The sequence below is a fragment of the Nansenia antarctica genome, assembly GCF_963989245.1.
Source record: "Nansenia antarctica genome assembly, chromosome: 9".
Lineage (NCBI taxonomy): Eukaryota > Metazoa > Chordata > Actinopteri > Argentiniformes > Microstomatidae > Nansenia > Nansenia antarctica.
Genome location: NC_137679.1, coordinates 2,832,710 through 2,852,709, shown reverse-complemented (window position 1 = coordinate 2,852,709; position 20,000 = coordinate 2,832,710). Strand labels below are relative to the sequence as shown.

General features: G+C 45.5%; 2 protein-coding genes across 2 annotated transcripts in view; one reads left to right on the top strand and one right to left on the bottom strand.

Annotated features, from left to right (window-relative positions):
- Positions 1 to 1,121: 1,121 nt before the first annotated feature.
- Positions 1,122 to 9,174, top strand: LOC308165048 (uncharacterized protein CFAP97D2; the record flags this gene model as incomplete). Its single annotated transcript, XM_080539149.1, has 5 exons — positions 1,122 to 1,214; positions 1,928 to 2,008; positions 2,852 to 2,970; positions 6,855 to 7,038; positions 9,082 to 9,174. The coding sequence occupies 5 exons, from the start codon at positions 1,122 to 1,124 to the stop codon at positions 9,172 to 9,174; spliced, it is 570 nt and encodes a 189-aa protein (XP_080395275.1).
- Positions 9,175 to 17,567: 8,393 nt separating this feature from the next.
- The window catches only part of LOC308165046 (neuronal acetylcholine receptor subunit alpha-7), a gene marked incomplete at both ends in the record, with an annotated part of 45,949 nt that continues 43,516 nt past the window's right edge, over positions 17,568 to 20,000 (bottom strand). The window contains one exon of the mRNA XM_080539147.1: positions 17,568 to 18,233. Coding sequence (XP_080395273.1) covers positions 17,568 to 18,233 — 666 coding nt within the window. The remainder of the gene's footprint in view (positions 18,234 to 20,000) is intronic.

Here is a 20,000-nt window from a genome sequence, read left to right as displayed (position 1 = left end):
ACATAATGCAATCATGCAGCCTGTGTGTACATGTAAATGAGAACTTTGCTGATTTTGACAACCAGTTAGTTTACTTCTCTGTCCATGTCTTGTTGAACCAGGTTGAGCTGCTGCTGCCCTCCCCAGAAAAGCAGAGTGTCAGGGAAAGAGAGGAAAAGGAGAGAGAAAAAGATGAAACAGAGGAAACAGAGTGCCACGTTCAGGACTTCAATTACTTTGCCTGTCCTGAGCCTTCCATGCTAGATCACTTTTTAGATTAGGTCGATAGATTTTTAGATTATTAGTCTTTCAGACTGCCAGCATGTTGATCGGCGGTGTCGGACCGATTGTGTTGGGCCGGTCTGAGCCACATGGCAGGGCCTAATTTTTGTCCCAGTCCAGCCCTGAGGTTAGGGTTAGGGTTAGACATGCCAGCATGTACCAAGTCACCCTAGCACCTAACCCTAACCCTAGTTTTCCCACATGTACCGTAACATATACATGGGAGAACAGGTAGGTTTTGAGGTGGGATTTCAAACGTGGAGAGTGAGGGTGAGTCTCTGAGTGGTTGAGGGAGCGAGTTCCAGAGGCGTTATAAGATGTGTGTGTGTGTGTGTGTGTGTGTGTGTGTGTGTGTGTGGGTGTGTGTGGATATAAGGTCAATCATTCGGTAGCTGTGTGCAAAACAAACACGTCGTAAGGTGATGTCAGGTGACCCTGTGTGGGTTAGAAACACCCCTCTCCTTTGAAGGCGGTGGGGAGTGGATGAACTCACTAATAATTTATTGACACACGATCTCTCCCACGTTAGAAACTGTAGCGGGGGGACGACGACACAGGTGCGGCGCATGGCGCCATGGCAACAGCCCCCAGGCCTTCGATGAACTAGCGAACGGAGCTAGCTAGCTAGACCTCCTGCTGGGAGAGAGAGAGGGCGGCTTGTGTCGATGTGCGTGCGTGTGTGCGCTAGCATGCATGCATGCATGAGTGTGCGTGCCTGTGTGTGTGTGTGTGTGTGTGTGTGTGTGTGTGTGTGTGTGTGTGTGTGTGTCTGTGTGTGTGTGTGTGTGTGTGTGTGTACATATACATCTGGCTCGGTCCCCTGTCGTGCCACACACAGTTCAGAGCCTCAGAGTTGAAACATGCACAAGGCATACCAGCCTCTCAAACCCGCCACTAACCAGTTCCTACAGAAGAAGTGGGACCACACCAGATATGAAGGGCACAGAAACAAGGTAGGTATTTTCTATTTGTATAGTCTATGTGTGTGTGTGTGTGTGTGTGTGTGTGTGTGTGTGTGTGTGTGTGTGTGTGTGTGTGTGTGTGTGTGTGTGTGTGGGTGGGTGAGAGAGAGAGGGAGAGAGAGAGAGAGAGTGACTATTCGTATATTAGGCTACTGTACATACTGTATGTGTGTGTGTGTGTGTGTGTGTGTGTGTGTGAGAGAGAGAGAGAGGAGGGCGAGAGGGCGAGAGAGAGAGAGAGTCTATTTGTATAGTAGGCTACTGTACATATAATAATAATAATAATAATAATAATAACTTTTTATTTGTATAGCGCTTTTCCTGCAAACGTTGCAGCTCAAAGTGCTCCTTACACACGTGTGTGTTTGTGTGTGTGTGTTGGTGTACCAGTGGATATTATGTATGTATGCATGCGTACGCATGTTTGGACGTTGATGAACGAGTGCGCGAGAACGGTCATATTATGCATAATATGTTATGCATCATAATCAGGCGTTGTGCGTTCCTCGTGCATCCCTTGCAAGGTCATATACGGGAACACAAGGAATGCGATTAGACTCTCCATTATTAAATGATACGACTAACCATTATAGCCAGCTAAGATAAACCCTACTGTGTGATGTTCCCCTCTACGTGTGTGTGTGTGTGTGTGTGTGTGTGTGTGTGTGTGTGTGTGTGTGTGTGACGTTCCCCTCTACGTGCAGGTGAACACAGCCAGGCCCATTGTGGACACCAAGGGTATGAGAACACCAGCACACGTCCAGCTTAAGCTGAAGAAGCTACAGGTCAGTGAAGACGGACACACTGACCACACAGACTAAACTGTAGTCGTCGTGGGTCCTTCAGGGACAATTGCAATCGTGTTCACTGTGTCCTGGACAGGCCAAATATTTACATTTACATTTACATAATTTGGCATTTAACAGACGCCTTATTCCAAAGCCACTTACAATCGATACATTTGACTAATGTAGTTCTAGCAGGAAGAGTAATCTAGCTCAGGCCATGGGGCCACTGGCAGTCGTCGTGATAGAAGAAGATATAAGTATAACAAAGTATAGTATTTATATATCGTAGAGACCGTGAGTTCGATCCCCGCCAAGTCATCCCCGCCAAGTCATCACCATAAAGACTATAAGACTTTAGTCTTTAGTAAGACTATAAAAATAATACCTGATGCCTCCCTGCTTGGCACTCAGCATTAAGGGTTGGATTGGGGGGGGTAAGACCGTGCGACATACCAGCGTCATGTCCAGGGGGTGTACTTGTACATCAAGCCGCCTCACGCTACTGAAACAGGAGATAGGCTCCTGCCCCCTAAGGGCCGTTAGGCTCGAAAAACCATCGGTTCTCAAGACTACTTACTTACTTAATCATACCTGAGTCCATTACAACGTCCTTCTTGTGGAATGCACTGCCAGTTTACATTAGGGATGCAACCTCAGCACATTATGTTCAAGTCAAGACTAAAAACCCATATTTTTAATATTGCCTTTAAATGACTAAATAATTAAGTTATGATTCTATAATGATTGGAGCACTTTGAGCTGCAACATTTGCAGGAAATGCACTATACAAATAAAAGTTATTATTATTATTATTATTATTATTATATTAATTGGTTGTAGCTCCAAGACGAGAGGCTGGCGGTCATCGAGAGAGACAACCGCCTCCTCTCCTCCAAGCTGTCTGACATCGTACGCTCCAAAGGTCTGGTCGACCACCGCAACCACTACCTGGAGAGAAGGTGAGGGATCACCTTACGCTGTGATATTAGAAACCCCTCACACACACACACACACACACACACACACACACACTGACAATGAAATGCTGTGCGTGAGGAACGCAATATGCTAGTCACTGTTGTCGACCTATTCACCATATAAAACCCACCAATTCACCATTTAAAACCCACCTATTGACCATTTAAAACCCACCTATTCACCATTGCTTTCAACCTGTAGTCTGCATGTCAGCTTACTAGTTCATTCTGCTGTTTTACTGTTTCTTGTTTTGTGTGTTTGTCTCTCTAGCTCTGTTCTGTTTGTCCCATTCCCTTGTAAAGTGACCTTGGGTTTGTGAAAGGTGCTATATAAATGTAAGTTATTATTATTATTATTATTATTTGATAGAGATATCGTATGCTATCGTGTCGACTACTCATGCATCAACACGACCTGCCGTCCTCGGCGGTGAAGAGGAGCGGTACATCTACGTGACTTTGAGTCAACCCTGAGGAGGCAGCTCATATGGTCGTTGGCTGCATTCTGGGACTGGAGTTAAAAAGAACGACCCACGCGTAGGCCGGAGAGCTGTGCGCATTCTGATGGGGTCATCCCTATGTTCCCACAGCCCAATGGTCCCACATTTCTAATATTTCATAGCTGGCGCTATTGCGACTGTTTAAAAAACCTTATGCACAATTACAGATTTTCACGAAATTTGGTGGAGAGGTGTAGTAATTTTTTTTACCAAGATCCGTCAACCCAATGAGGAGAAAAGAGGCTTCAGACAGGCAGACACACATACTTTTCTCTGTTACATAGTTAGATTACTTAGACATGTGGGACCATCGGGCTGTGGGAACATAGACACGCTCCCATTCTGATGCCTTCTGCACATCTAACCTATGTGAGATAGGCGTCTCTGTCGCCTCCGTCAATACAACATAGAGGTCACAGGGGGGGGGGGTCCATTATCAGGGGGGGGGGGGGGTACGCTTGAATGCTTGAAAAAAGCGCTGTTGTCGAAGCATTTAATTCTAATTACATTTCCGACCGGCATCAAAGGAACATTTTGTGATCGGATGTGTGCGCTCAGAATGGTAATTAAGTAGTTCCTATGGTGTGTACTCAGGCAGTTACTGTACATGGCTGGCATGAAACACTCGTTCAGCGACGCTGAGGCACATTAACAAGCCTTGATCGTTCCGCACACAAACTAGATGTCCTCAGAACAGGTGTCGTCAGATTGAACAAACATCGCAACATCCGTTTAACTAATCTCTAAGCCTGTATCTTCGTTGCCAGTGGCATAAGTCGTTTACACTCGGACCGTCACCGAAACTTCTATTCTTTACTTGACTTGACTTTATTTGTAGAGCACTTATCAAGACAGCAGTCACAAAGTGCTTCACAGTACATTTGGTAGGTCATAAAAGACAGCAAGTAAACAGCCAACAAATGAAATAGAATTCATAAAATGTAAACAAGCACTTCACAAAAGCAATGAAACAAATGATAAAATGATAAAATCAAGAAGCACTTGATATCAGAAGCAAAGAAGAGAAATCACTGTCAGGTTAGCTGGGTCTGTACCACGTTTTTTAAAAAGTGGTACAGACCCAGCTAACCTGACAGTGAGGCGGGGGCGACTCCATAATGTTGGAGCTACAACAGTAAAATCACCACGGCCACCCTTTGTGTTGAGCCTAGAGACCATGGGACATTTAAAAGCTGTTGGTCAGACGGTCTAAGTAATCTATGTGAAGATAGTTACTGCGATTTAGCCGCTAACATGCTAGTGACGTCGCAAGAGACCCGCTATGCTCTCTTGAACATCCACACGCAGTAGAGCAGTGCAACAATTGCAGTATCTCTTTGGAGTACCAGCTCAGCGGCCTAACGGTTAGAGTGTCCGCCCTGAGATCGGGGAGGTCGTGAGTTCGATCCCCGGCCGAGTCGTACCACCAAAGACTAAAAAAATGGTACCCGATGCCTCCCTGGCACTCAGCATTAAGGGTTGGATTGGGGGTAAGACCTTGCAACCTAAGGTCAGCTGACCAACTGCTGCTGGAGGTCCCTAGGACCAGGGTCAGAACCAGAGGGGATAGAGCCTTCTCTAAGGCAGCTCCTAGGCTCTGGAATAGCCTCCCCCTCCTCCACGTCAGATCTGCCCAGAGCGTCGAGGCTTTTAAAACCTTAGCTAAGACGTACCTCTTCTCCCTGGCCTTTGACCTGAGGTGAGCCTGCCTCCCGACAACATACTGCACTTTTATATCTGCACCTGTTGTATTCTGTATTGCACCTTGTTTTTGTTTTAGCATATTTTTATTTGTTGTTTTCTTTTTACTAGTGTTTTATCTGTTAAGCACTTTGGGCGACTGTTTTGTCGTTGTAAATGTGCTGTATAAATAAACATGACTTGACTTGACTTGCGACACACCAGCGTCATGTCCAGGGGGGTGTACTTGTACATCAAGCCGCCTCACGCTACGGAAACAGGAGATAGGCTCCTGCCCCCTATGGGCCATTTGGCTCGAGAACCACGGAGAGAACCGTCTTCACTCTGTCTGTGTGTTGTTGTGGTTGACATGGCGACCCGAGGGAAGGGTTTGTTGACAGGCCTACTTGTTTAAACAACAGCAACCCCCGTCTCATTAGTGCTGGCCGGGTGCCATGCCCTCACCGTGTTGTCTCAGTTTTGTCACTGTGCTCTCTCTCTCTCTCTCTCTCTCTCTCTCTCTCTCTCTCTCTTCTGCCACCTCGTTAAATCATTAATGTCCCCCACTCATGACTTGAGCCCGTTGCCTGTTGAATTACAGAGCTGCGTGATGTGTGACTCTGTCGAACGGTTCCTGCCATTTTTGGCGTGATCAACTGACGCTCGCTACTGACTCATCTGTGTGATTGGATCGGTTCTCTTTCCGATTAACGTGAGAGGCAACATCATGTAAATGGCCTGCACTTATGTATATAGCGCCTTTATCCAAAGCGCTTTACAACGGCCTCTTGTTCACCCGTTCACACACACATTCACACACCGATGGCGAGGTAGGCAAGCTACCATGCAAGGCACCGGCCGGCCCGCTCACTGGGAGCAATTTGGGGTTCAGTGTCTTACAATTCGACATGTGGCCAGCCGGGGCTCGAACCGCCGATCTGCCAACCTTGCAATCATTAGACGGCGGCTCTACCTCCTGCGCCACAGCCGCCCCATGTATTACCATTTACTGTATGTCAGTGCCATGGAGTGTATAAATGAGGAGCCATGGTCCTGATTGAGGGCTTGAACCAGAGAGACCTTGAGGTCACAGGTCACCTTGAGGTCACAGGTCACCTTGAGGTCACAGGGCAAGTGGGATTCAACCTGCGCCCTAACAGCAGACGTCTGCCCAGGGCAAGTGCTGCTGACATACAGAGAAGATACATTGATCATGTGAAATGGGCTCAATGTGTTCTTAATGACTCTCTATAGTCTGCATATGTCAGGCTCTTAACACTAGAACAGCGGTGCCTTTTTACCTACTAAAAGAGCCGCCTCTTTACAATGCTGCTATTTACACACAACGACCACTAGTTGGCCGTTTGTAAATTAGCCTGCTTCCTACACAGAAAAACGGCGAAATAGCTTCATACTAGCTTATCCTGATGTGATTTCGAAAATGTAAGGATACTGGGTGGTAGAACGCACATATCTAGGAAAAGTCATGAAAGGAGGGTCCTGAAATTTGATCGAGTGCAAAGATATAACATGTTTTTGTTTATTGTTCTAGTCTTAATGACCCTCTTCTCTATAGTCTGAATGTGTCAGGGTCTTACTGACCCACTTCCCTATAGTCTGAATGTGTCAGGTTCTTCTCTCTTCTCTATAGTCTGAATGTGTCAGGTTCTTCTCTCTTCTCTATAGTCTGAATGCTGAGAAGAGGAGAGACGAGCTGCTGCAGGTGACCCGTCAGAACCAGGCCATCTACCAGCGCATCACGGCCCGCGAGTCGGAGTACCGCCGCCAGCTCTGGCTAGAGGACTGGGAGAGGGCGGAGCGCAAGAGGGACGACATCGCTCGCTACCCGCGAGGGGTCGCTAACAAACAGGTGAAAGGCCAAATTATACTAAGCAGTAGTGTTATACAACGGATAGATCCGTCAGTTTGGTCCATTGTCTCTATTGGTCAGTTGGGTCCATTGTCTCTATTGGTCAGTTTGGTCCATTGTCTCTATTGGTCAGTTTGGTCCATTGTCTCTATTGGTCAGTTTGGTCCATTGTCTCTATTGGTCAGTTTGCGTTCCAGCCGTGCCGATATCCATGACATACGCACGGCTAAATGGAATGTTGACACATCTTTTCATATTACTCCACGTTTGTATACTATTACCGTTTCGAAGTTACATTCTTACCGTTGCATAGCAACCGATAAACAACTGTTCAGCGAACTGGCCTACGATAAGCCCTAAAACTACCACTGTATTGATATGTTTACAACAGTGAATGGTGCTTATGGTCAGGGGTGCACATAACTTTTTGGGGCCAGTGCTCAGAGGAGCACCTAGGGATGCTGCTTGGTGCTCCCCGAGCTCGCGAGTCACGACCCGTCCCACAGGATGGATGAAAAAGGGATACATGGATAACTTATATTAGCAAAACGACATTTATTCATAAATAAAGATGAACGAACAAATGATTGTGTGCAAAACAAAATAAACAAATGCAAAATCAAATGACTGCTCTTTAAGCATGAAAGTCTGTCAGACTCCTTTAAACACAATGAAATCAACTGACATCTCTTTAAGCACTAACTGAATGTCTGTTCTTTAAACACACTGAAATAAACGGACATCTCTTTAAGCACTGCTCTGTTCTGTAAACACTGAAATCAACTTTTCAACAAAAAGTTACAGCCTAAGCATTTATTTATGCTACAAGCTTAATCGTCATCATCACTGCTCTCTTGACTGCTGTAAATTATCACTGTCCTCAATTTCAACCATGGTAGAGGATGTTTTTTTTTGGTGCGCAACAGCGCCTTCATGCGGCTGATCTGCCGCGCAGCATGCATTTTGGCGACGCATGCGCACTGGCGCACCAGTTATGTGCACCCCTGCTTATGGTGTTACTTTGATGCCACACCTTGTGCAAGGAAATATTTATTTTGTGCACCCACACACACACATGTAGTTGTGCAAACTCAAATTATTTGTGCCCATGTACTCCACAACCACTCCCAGGCTCTCTGCAAGTCTTGAACTACTCTGTGGAACACCAAACCAACTTCATAATGTTCACACAACTCTCATTTAAGAAAGCTTAGAAAATAATTTCGATACTGATACTCACGTTTTCAAAGTGATTCCACGGCCTGTGAGCTCAGCGTAGGTCAGCTGTAGTGTGGTTATGAGGGTTTAGGTCAGATGTAGTGTGGTTAGGAGGGTTTAGGTCAGCTGTAGTGTGGTTATGAGTGTTTCAGATGTAGTGTGGTTATGAGTGTTTCAGATGTAGTGTGGTTATGAGTGTTTAGGTCAGATGTAGTGTGGTTATGAGGGTTTAGGTCAGATGTAGTGTGGTTAGGAGTGTTTCAGCTGTAGTGTGGTTATGAGTGTTTCAGATGTAGTGTGGTTATGAGTGTTTAGGTCAGATGTAGTGTGGTTATGAGGGTTTAGGTCAGATGTAGTGTGGTTAGGAGTGTTTCAGCTGTAGTGTGGTTATGAGTGTTTCAGATGTAGTGTGGTTATGAGTGTTTCAGATGTAGTGTGGTTATGAGTGTTTAGGTCAGATGTAGTGTGGTTAGGAGGGTTTCAGATGTAGTGTGGTTAGGAGTGTTTCAGCTGTAGTGTGGTTAGGAGTGTTTCAGCTGTAGTGTGGTTAGGAGTGTTTCAGCTGTAGTGTGGTTATGAGTGTTTCAGATGTAGTGTGGTTAGGAGGGTTTAGGTCAGATGTAGTGTGGTTAGGAGTGTTTCAGCTGTAGTGTGGTTATGAGTGTTTCAGATGTAGTGTGGTTAGGAGGGTTTAGGTCAGATGTAGTGTGGTTAGGAGTGTTTAGGTCAGCTGTAGTGTGGTTATGAGTGTTTAGGTCAGCTGTAGTGTGGTTATGAGTGTTTCAGCTGTAGTGTGGTTATGAGTGTTTCTTTCTCTACATGCAGAAATCCCAGAGGAGGGTGAAGTTTGCAGGCAGTGACACTGACACAGGACACGGTGAGGATTCATCAGACAGCCGCCATCACAACCAACAGTGACCAGGAAGTAAGAGGACACCAGAGGACTCCTTCTGTGTAGTGGAAGAGGAAACCCACTCTTATAATAAACATAGCTTTGAGTTTAGGGAAACCTAAAGAATATTATTCTTCCAGAAACGAATCAGTTCCCTCTTTGAATAAAAAGCATACGAGCTATGATTTGTTATGATTTATGAGTTGATATTGGCGTCATTGTCATTTGTTTTCAATTGAAATCCAGTGTTTGAAGGTTAACATGCAGGGCCCTACGTAAGTACTGGGACAGTGAAGCAGTTTCTTTATTATTTGGGCTCTACACTCCAAAAGCATGAATTTCAAACAACAACAACAACAACAACAACAACAACAACAACAACAACAACTATGAGATCAAAGTAGAGATTCTCATATTTTATTTGATGGTATTTGTGTACATATATGTTGGTTTCACCATTAAGAAATTACTCATTATTAATTAAATTGTATATACTTTATGCATGGTACTGTAACCATGGTGATGCTCTGCCAGGCCTGTACTGTAACCATGGTGATGCCCTGCCAGGCCTGTACTGTAACCATGGCGATGCTCTGCCAGGCCTGTACTGTAACCATGGTGATGCTCTGCCAGGCCCTGTATTGTAACCATGGTGATGCTCTGCCAGGCCTGTACTGTAACCATGGCGATGCTCTGCCAGGCCTGTACTGTAACCATGGCGATGCTCTGCCAGGCCTGTACTGTAACCATGGCGATGCTCAGCCAGGCCTGTACTGTAACCATGGTGATGCTCTGCCAGGCCTGTACTGTAACCATGGTGATGCTCTGCAGACATCTTCAGTTGTTGTTTGTTTTGCCTCTTCAGAAAGTTAAATACATGTTTAATCAGATTTAAATCTGGACATTGACATGGCCAATCAACATCTTTCCACTTTTCTGCCTGAAAACCTTCCTTGTTGTTCCAGCAGTATGTTTTGGGTCATTACATTTGGGTCATCGGAGCACTTTGAGCTGCAACGTTTGCAGGAAAAGCGCTATTCAAATAAAAAGTTATTATTATTATTATTATTATTATTATTATTATCCTGCTGAATGGTGAAACCAATATGTACACAAATACCATCAAAATCGTAGACTCTCTACTTTAACCTAATAGCACATTTAAAATCCAAACGTCTGGAGTGGAAGACAAAATACTTCACTGTCCCATTACTTACCCAGGGTACTGTAATTTGCCTACAGATTGTTTCTTTTGCTAAATATCTGTCTGTAACCAACTTAACTGCAAAACAAAACAACAGTAGGCTACATAACATCTGGTAAACTAATAATTGAACTGTGATATCGATATAATAATGCACAAGAAACCGTTAGTCCAACCACCACGCAGTACTTTCATCCTCCACAAGATGGCAGCAAACACACAGCAATTAATGACAGCCAGGGGAGCCCGAGAGCTCTTCTCAAAATCTGAGACACTGACTGACTCTCAGCTCTGTTGATTAAAGCTGCAACACAGGACAGTGGACAAGGAGAGAACATATGACCTGTTTGAAGATGAATGACTTTTCTTCAGCAGAAGAGGAAAGATCTAGAAGCCGGACAGGGAGTGATACATGACGTGGAGCTTTTCCCCCCCCATTTGGTTCTTAGTTACTTATTGATTTTAGAATCCCAGCTAGGGTTTTCTGTGTGATACATTACGCAACTAAAGGCCGCAGGATGGAGAATTCTATGATTTAAAATCAGTGTTTTATCAGTGTCAAGACTTTCGGTCGTTTTCCTGATCGGTTTTGGGGTCGAATAACAAAATAATAATTAAGAAAAATAAAGAAGTGCTAGAAAATCGTTTGGATGGGTTTTCTTAGGGGAATTCACTCTCGTTCGTACAATAACATTAGAGGGCAGGCCTGAAGTTGGTTAGGTATTTATTTATTCCGTTTTTTTATCTAAGAGTAAGTGCAATACACCGTAAGTGCCTTGGCTAATGAGCTCAATATCAGTCATCCTCACCTGGGCAGCTTTCCAACATGAACCAGCACGCAGTACCGCCAGTCTGTGAACCTGGGATGACCCTCTTAGATCACCCAGATACTGCCAGGATATTATCTACCCTCACCACTCACTCACCACACTCCAGCCCATCTCTGTCTCTGTCTCTCTATGTCTCTGTCTCTGTCTCTGTCTCTCTGTGTCTCTGTCTCTCTGTGTCTGTCTCTCTGTGTCTGTCTCTCTGTCTCTCTCTCTCTCTCTCACACTCTCACACTCACACTCACACTCACACTCATACTCACACTCACACTCACACTCACACTCACACTCACACTCATACTCACACTCACACTCACACTCACACTCACACTCACACTCACACTCACACTCACACTCACACTCACACTCTCACTCTCACTCTCACTCTCACTCTCACTCTCACTCTCACTCTCACTCTCACTCTCACTCTCACTCTCACACACACACACACACACAGCATCATCTGCATGCCAAACACAATGGGCTTCATAAAGGGACGGGCACTCAGCCACCACGTCTGAGGCCAAACCAATTTCTGCGGCAGCCTCATATTGTTTACAGTGTTTTTCCTTTCTAGAAGGTTCTCCCTGGGCTCAACCACCTGCCCCAGCCATTCACCATTCACCTTTACAACCATGACAACACAAACAACCCAAACATCCGTCAACTGTCCCTTAAAGAAGACACGCTACCCAAACAAGGTCACGCTACCCAGTCACGACGAGTCACCGTCCTCTTGGCGCCCCGCTGGTGGAACGAGCTTCCCACTGCTGTCAGGACTGACTGCAGAGTCACTTAGTGACGTTAGAATTATAAGGTTCTATCTCCATTTTTGTCAAAATGTAGTTTTTTACATAATCTGATCCATTAGGTGTTTATTAATGCCTGTGTGGTGTTATTTTTTAAAATGTTGACATTTTTCCGTTAGTAATTAATAAAATACAAAGGTTCCATCTCACAAAACATAATGGAATGTAAAAACTTTGACGCTCAATATCTCCTGAACTCCCCTAAACGGAGATAGAACCTTATCATTCTAAGCTCACGATCTTCCACCGTAGACTGAAGACATCCTTCTCTTCAGGCTACAGAAGACCTCCTTCTCTTCAGGCTACAGAAGACCTCCTTCTCGTCAGGCTACAGAAGACCTCCTTCTCGTCAGGCCACACCTGAACTGGCCCTCGCTGTCGCTGCACATCGTTAACTACCAGAACCTGTGTTGTGTTTGTGTTGTGTTTGTGTTGTGAGTTGCCACCTTATGAATTGCAGAATGTAAAACTACACAACAGGGCCAGACGAGAAAGGCATTCTAGTCACTGACGCTGAAGTCACTGACGCTGTGGGGATGCTCAAACTGTCCCCATATGATACAATCCACCATCCCCCCCTGATTTTCTTTTACAACTTGAGTACTGGATCCATACAGCATGTATGTATGACAGTACATGTAGAGATGACAGCGATGTTAACGTGTGAGAGACAGTACAGTGAGCTAATGTACTTCACACGTCTGTGCAGCAGGTCGTCTCTGTGAGCGTGTCTGTGAGCGTCTCTGTGAGCGTGTCTGTGAGCGTGTCTGTGAGCGTCTCTGTGAGCGTCTCTGTGAGCGTCTCTGTGAGCGTGTCTGTGAGCGTGTCTGTGAGCCTCTCTGTGAGCGTGTCTGTGAGCGTGTCACACAGGAACGCTTCTCCCCCCAGGGCTCATTAGTGTGGAAGTCGCGGCTCCTATTAAATATGGAAGAGTGGTTTTGGAGAGAGCAGTGATTGAATTGGATTCAGTCTGTGTCTGTATCGATTCAGAACCTGACCCCTACGCCACCATCTCTCACACTCACACTGAAATATACACACACTCACACACTGAAAACACACACACACACACCAAAACAAACACCGAAAACACACACACACACACACCAAAAACACACACATACACACACACACACACACACACAGACACACAGACACACAGACACAGACACACAGACACAGACACAGACACAGGCAAAGACACACAGACACAGACACAAACACACACATAGAAAACACACACACACACACACACACACACACACACAGGTTCTTCAGTGCACTCTTGAGGACCCCAGGAAGAGTAGCTAGCTGATGAGTATCTGAGCAGCTGGTCCTTAGCATCAGCTAATGGGCATGCTGATAAACCTAATCAGATCTCTCAGTGCACTTCAAATTGAAGTATATCCAATTACACATTACATTTCAATAAACAATACTTCACCATCTGATGACTCTTTTTTTTAAATAATTGGAGGCATGGCTAATTCACCAAATCACATATGATGACATCTAAAAAAAAAAGCTTTTATTTGTTTGGGGAGGATCACAAAACTGTTGTGTATGAATGTGGACGCTTACAAGACAGGGAGAAGATGGAGGGACAGCCGCGGACAGTCGGCGGCCATTGTGACACAGTCTGATCATTTGGTCCGCATGCCGGTAACCAATCACAATGTTCGGACTTTTCTTTTGAAACACGGGACTACGTTTCAACGTTGTTGAGAATCACAACACAAACTCGCTAGTCAAGCCAAAATACTGCAACAACGCAACGGATTGGGTGAGTAATCCCCACTGCTACCTAGTTAACTAGAACACTACTTTACATTGTTAGCAGGCTCACAAAACAAGCTGTGTTAGTTGACTAGCGATGTGTCGTTGATATTCAACAACGCGGAAATGCATTCACTTTTTTCTAAAGAAAAGTCAGATCATTCCATCGGATCCCGACATGAGGACCAAAGCATTAGAATGTGACACATATTGCTTTTCCAGACAGAGCTTTTGGTGCAGGGAGGACAGTAGGAGAGGGAACCATCAACCAAGACCTTGTATTCACTCAGGTGAAGCCCTGGACCTTGTATAACATGAAGACGGATAAGGCTGTGATGTCATGAATCAAACGAAGTACATTTCACACAGGTGGGATTGATTTGGCTGCCCTAAACTACGTCAGGGACTATCTTCCCTTGGTTCTACAGGGACCAGGCAAGCTAAATGAAGAGTCACTTGAAGGTTGAAGAAAAAACGTAATACTCCCTGTGTCCCATTCTCCCTTCCTGGTCCCTTAAGTGTCTAATTGTCCACTCCCCTACAGATTTAACACTAGAACAGCTGTGAATAAAGAAACATTTTATATCTTTGCAAAATTAAACATTTCAGGACCCTCCTTTCATGACTTTTCCTAGATATGTGCGTTCTACCACCCAGTATCCTTACATTTTCAAAATCACATCAGGATAAGCTAGTATAAAGCTATTTTGCAGGCTTTCTGTATAGGAAGCAGGCTAAACTAGTGGTCGTTGTGTGCAAATAGCATCTTCCCGTTGTAAAGACTATGGTCATTTGACCCTTGAGGCGGCTCTTATAGTAGGTAAAGGCACGGCTGTTCTAGTGTTAAAAGCGTAGGATTGGTGTAAGAGCCTGTATGTGTCGGGAAGTGGAAACTTACAGGCAAAAAGGAGGGAGAATGGTCAGGATCGTTAGCAGGGGCGTCACTCCCTCACTCCCTCACTCCCTCACTCCACCTCCAAGCGCAGAGAGAGGAAGACACGTGTCCATGCAGTGTGAAAGGGCTGGATGACATGAAGGAGTATCAGTATGAAACAATAAATAGGAAATTCACAAATGTAAAATGCTATATTATAATATACAGTACCCTGTGTAAGTAACGGGACAGTGAAAAAGCATTTCTTCTTGTTTTGGTTCTATACTTTAAAAAGTTTGGATTTGAAATCAAACAATTACTATGAGGTTAAAGTCGTAGGTAGAGTGTTAAGTTGTAAAATGAGGGTACTTGTGTCCATATTGGTTTCACCGTTTAGCAATAAAACGTTTTATGTACAGTCATCCTATTTATACATAGTGGTCTTGTTTTCAAAAGTAATGGGACAGATTCCTATAATGTCCAAATTAAGAACTCATGTTTAGTATTTGGTGGGCGATCCCTTGCAAGCAATCACTGCCTGAAGTCTGCGACCCATTGACCCCACCAGACGCTGGGTACCTTCTCTGGTGACTCTCTGCCAGGTTTCAAGGTCTTTATGCCTAAAATCTTATCATCAGGAAATTAAATACATTTAAAATTAGATTTAACTTGGCCAGTCCCCAACATTCTGCTTTTTGGCCCTGAAAAACTCCCTAGTTGCTATGGCAATATGTTTGGGGTCATTGTCTTACCTTACACAACGGATAGATCCGGTCCATTGTCTCTATTGGTCAGTTTGGTCCATTGTCTCTATTGGTCAGTTTGGTCCATTGTCTCTATTGGTCAGTTTGGTCCATTGTCTCTATTGGTCAGTTTGGTCCATTGTCTCTATTGGTCAGTTTGGTCCATTGTCTCTATTGGTCAGTTTGGTCCATTGTCTCTATTGGTCAGTTTGGTCCATTGTCTCTATTGGTCAGTTTGGTCCATTGTCTCTATTGGTCAGTTTGCGTTCCAGCCGTCCCACAGCGTCGCGTCGTGCCTAACCACCCTGCTAGTTGTGCCAATATCCATGATATACCACAGCTTAAATATGATGAAGCTCCATCCAATGAATTTGGAGGCATTACGTGACGTTAGAATTATAAGGTTCTATCTCCATTTTGGTCAAAATTGAGTTTTTTACATAATCTGATCCATTAGGTGTTTATCAATGCCTGTGTGGTGGTATTTTTAAAATGTTGACATTTTTTAGTTAGTAATTAATAAAAATACAAAGGTTCCATCTCACAAAACATAATGGAATGTAAAAACTTTGACGCTCAATATCTCTGAAACTGCCCTAAACGGAGATAGAACCTTATCATTCTAAGCTCACGATTTGCTTGTATTCTAAACAAGATGTAAACAAGATGTTTCTGTACACTAAAATCTTATCATCAGGACATTTTTCATAAATTTCAATTAGATTTAAATCTAATGATTGACTTAGCCAGTCAAGAACTTTCCACTTTCTGACCATGAAAAACTACACAAATAATGTAACAGAACACACCAGACTGACCAGACACACATGCCCCATTATTATTCAAGTACAAAAGAGGAGATTTGGTGAGGCTGCATTCTCATTTTATGCACCCAGATTGTGTCTCACTGCCAGTTTACATTAGGGATCCAACCTCAGCACATTATGTTCAAGTCAAGACTAAAAACCCATCTTTTTAATATTGCCTTTAAATGACTAAATCATTAAATTAAGATGATAAAAACCCATCCTTTTAATATTGCATTTAAATTACAAAATAATTAAATTAAGATTATATAATGATTAAAGCACTTTGAGCTGCAACGTTTGCAGGAAAAGCGCTATACAAATAAAGTTATTATTATTATTATTATTATTATTATTATTATCTTTGACGCCCTGAAATATGGGGATTATATATAAAAAGTATTCTAAATGGTGAATCAAATATGCGCACAAACACCAAATGCTGACCTCTACTTTAACCTCATAGTTGGAAAGAGCCAAAAGAGGAAACATGCTCCACTGTCCCGTTACTTAGCCAGGGGTATTACACAAAACACCTTGTTAACTACGGTGATCTAAACTATTTCTTTGTCTTTTTAATAACAAAAAAGTGTTATTATTAACATGGCTGTCTCTCCTAAGATGAGTGCGACGTTAACTACCTTTTAGCAAGGGAAGCAGTACCGTCGATGCTTATGAGCACATTTCCATGAAACAAGATTGAGAAACTCAGCATATAAGTTACATGGTAGACATATAGACAGTTACCCTTATAGACGTGTAAACTATAGTCATTCATTTCAAGGGTAGTGATTTTTACAGGTATTGTACGTTACAAACATTTCACCAACATCCTTTTCTTAAACATACATTCGACTAGTGTAGTACGCCAATGGCCTTCAATAAGAACCTACTCCATGCGTACTACGTAACACCCTAACGTACAGTATATATAGTCATTGTTGATATACACCTCCAATGATCACAGGTTCACACCACATCCAGTTACAGTGCACGTGTATTGCTAGAGATTTGAAGCCGTTATAATAGGCACATATATAAATAATATGTACACGTATGTAAATAAAGTTTAAGTGAGTTCTAAAAAGTCTGAATGAGAAAACTGAATGTATGATAGACAAGGGGGTGTAGACAGTATACCATACATATGTGTTCGTGTGGATGTGTGTGTGAAGAGTGTTTGTGTGTGTGTGTGTGCGTGTGTGTATGTGTGTATTATGTGTGCGCGTGGGCGTGGGTGTGTGGGTGTGTGCGTGTGCATGTGCATGTGTGTATTGTGCATGTGTATTGTGTGTGTGTGCATTGTGTGTGCATGTGCATGTGTATGTCTCTGTGTGTTGTGTGTGTGCTCTTCCCCAGTCCTCCCCCCCTCCCCCACCCTCAGGTGAAGAAGTCCTTGGAGATGGCCTCCACGAAGTTGGGCGCCGACATGAGGATGCCGATGGTGCAGAGGATGGTGAACACGGAGAAGGCCATCAGGCACAGCCGGTCGATCACCGCCGCCGCGAACTTCCACTCGCTGCACAGCGACTCGTCCTCGTCCTGGCCGCGGAACCGCTTGGCGATGTAGCGCACCTCCTCCAGGATCCGGGTCAGGTCCGACGAGTCCGCCGCTCCGGCCCCCCCGGACCCCATCGCCCCCCCCTCGGACCCGGTACCCAGAGATGACATCCCGACTCCGGGTAGCAGTACGTCCTCGTCCCGTCCCCCGCCCAGCCCGCCCGGCCCTCCCACCCCCACCAGCCTGGAGCAGATGGGGATGCCCCCCCCGGAGTCGAGGGGGTTGGTGGTGTGGGCGGTGTTGTAGTGGAGGCCCTCATGCATGCCCCTGAAACCGAAGTAGAGCATGTTGTTGCCGTTGGTGGGCTGCTGCTGCTGCTGCTGCTGCTGCAACAGCGCCCCCTGGCTGACGCTGAGCTCCAGGCTGGACAGGCTCCCGCGGCGGGGGGTCTTGTGGGGGTTGTGGCAGGCCAGGCGGACCCGCTGCTCCCCCGGGCGCTTCATACGCAGGAACCAGGCGCACCAGTTCAGGAGCACCACCCGGGTCTGTGTGGAGGGGGGGGGGGGGGGGTGAGGAGGAGTAGAGAGGGGATGAGGAGGAGTAGAGGGGGGGATGAGGAGGAGTAGAGGGGGGGTGAGGAGGAGTAGAGGGGGGGTGAGGAGGAGTAGAGGGGGATGAGGAGGAGTAGAGGGGGATGAGGAGGAGTAGAGGGGGATGAGGAGGAGTAGAGGGGGATGAGGAGGAGTAGAGGGGGGTGAGGAGGAGTAGAGGGGGGATGAGGAGGAGTAGAGGGGGGGATGAGGAGGAGTAGAGGGGGATGAGGAGGAGTAGAGGGGGGATAAGGAGGAGTAGAGGGGGGATGAGGAGGAGTAGAGGGGGATGAGGAGGAGTAGAGGGGGGGTGAGGAGGAGTAGAGGGGGATGAGGAGGAGTAGAGGGGGATGAGGAGGAGTAGAGGGGGGGTGAGGAGGAGTAGAGGGGGATGAGGAGGAGTAGAGGGGGGGATGAGGAGGAGTAGAGGGGGGATGAGGAGGAGTAGAGGGGGGATGAGGAGGAGTAGAGGGGGGGTGAGGAGGAGTAGAGGGGGGGTGAGGAGGAGTAGAGGGGGGATGAGGAGGAGTAGAGGGGGGATGAGGAGGAGTAGGGGGGTGGAGGGAGGGTTAGAAGGAGGGATGGACAGAGGGATAGAAGGAGGGTTGGACGGAGGGTGGGATGGAGGGATGGACGGAGGGTGGGATGGAGGGATGGAGGGAGGGATAGAAGGAGGGATGGATGGAGGGTGGGAAGGAGGGATGGGCGGAGGGATAGAAGGAGGGATGGACGGGGGGATAGGAGGGATGGATGGAGGGATAGAAGGAGGGATGGACGGAGGGATAGAAGGAGGGATGGACGGGGGGATAGGAGGGATGGATGGAGGGATAGAAGGAGGGATGGGCGGAGGGATAGAAGGAGGGATGGACGGGGGGATAGGAGGGATGGATGGAGTGATAGAGAGTAGAGGGGGGGGGGGGTAGAGGTTATTATTATTATTGTTTATTTGGCAGGGACAATGTACATACATTTTTTTGCATCAGAGCACTTTGCACTTTTTTAAGAGTATGATAAAATAAAGAAAATTATATTTTTCGAATCTCTGTCTAAGGAGTTTTCCTTAAAGTTCATGCAGCGTGTGAGTTTTTCTACATGTACTCCCCTATCATCTTTGGTTTTGAAACTACCACACCTGCAACCAATTATTAAGGACAAAGTAAGGTGCAACAGTTTTCCCAGGACTCTACTACAGTGTACATCAAAGAATGCGCCAGAATTAGCCAAGAAGGCAGAAGGCTAGCTTTCATCCGTAGTTCCTGTGTTGTCCCTCCTGTCTTGTGTTTTGTGTGTTCGTTTGTGTGTGTGTGTGTGTGTATGTGTGTGTGTATGTGTGTGTGTGTGTTTTGTGTGTGTGTGTGTGCGTGCAAGCGAGTGGGGGGAAAGGGAAAAGAAAGAGAGTGTGTGTTTTAGCGGTTATTATCCAGCAGTTACACACTCCAGGGGGAGGAGGGAAGACAATAATAGATGATCAGCAACGGAGAGGAAACAAGAACAGGATTCCATTATGCAGGAACCCTACATGGATCAGCTGTGACAGTCCCACACAGGTTTTCACTCAGAGGATGTTCCCTTCGTATGCTAACTATGTGTTTTTAGTAAAAACATCGGTCTGTCATGTGTGTATTTCACATACAGTGGTGCCCTGCGTGAGTAATGAGACAGTAAAGTATGTTGTTCTTCCTTTGGCTCTATACTTGAAGATCAAACAATTCCCAGGTGGTT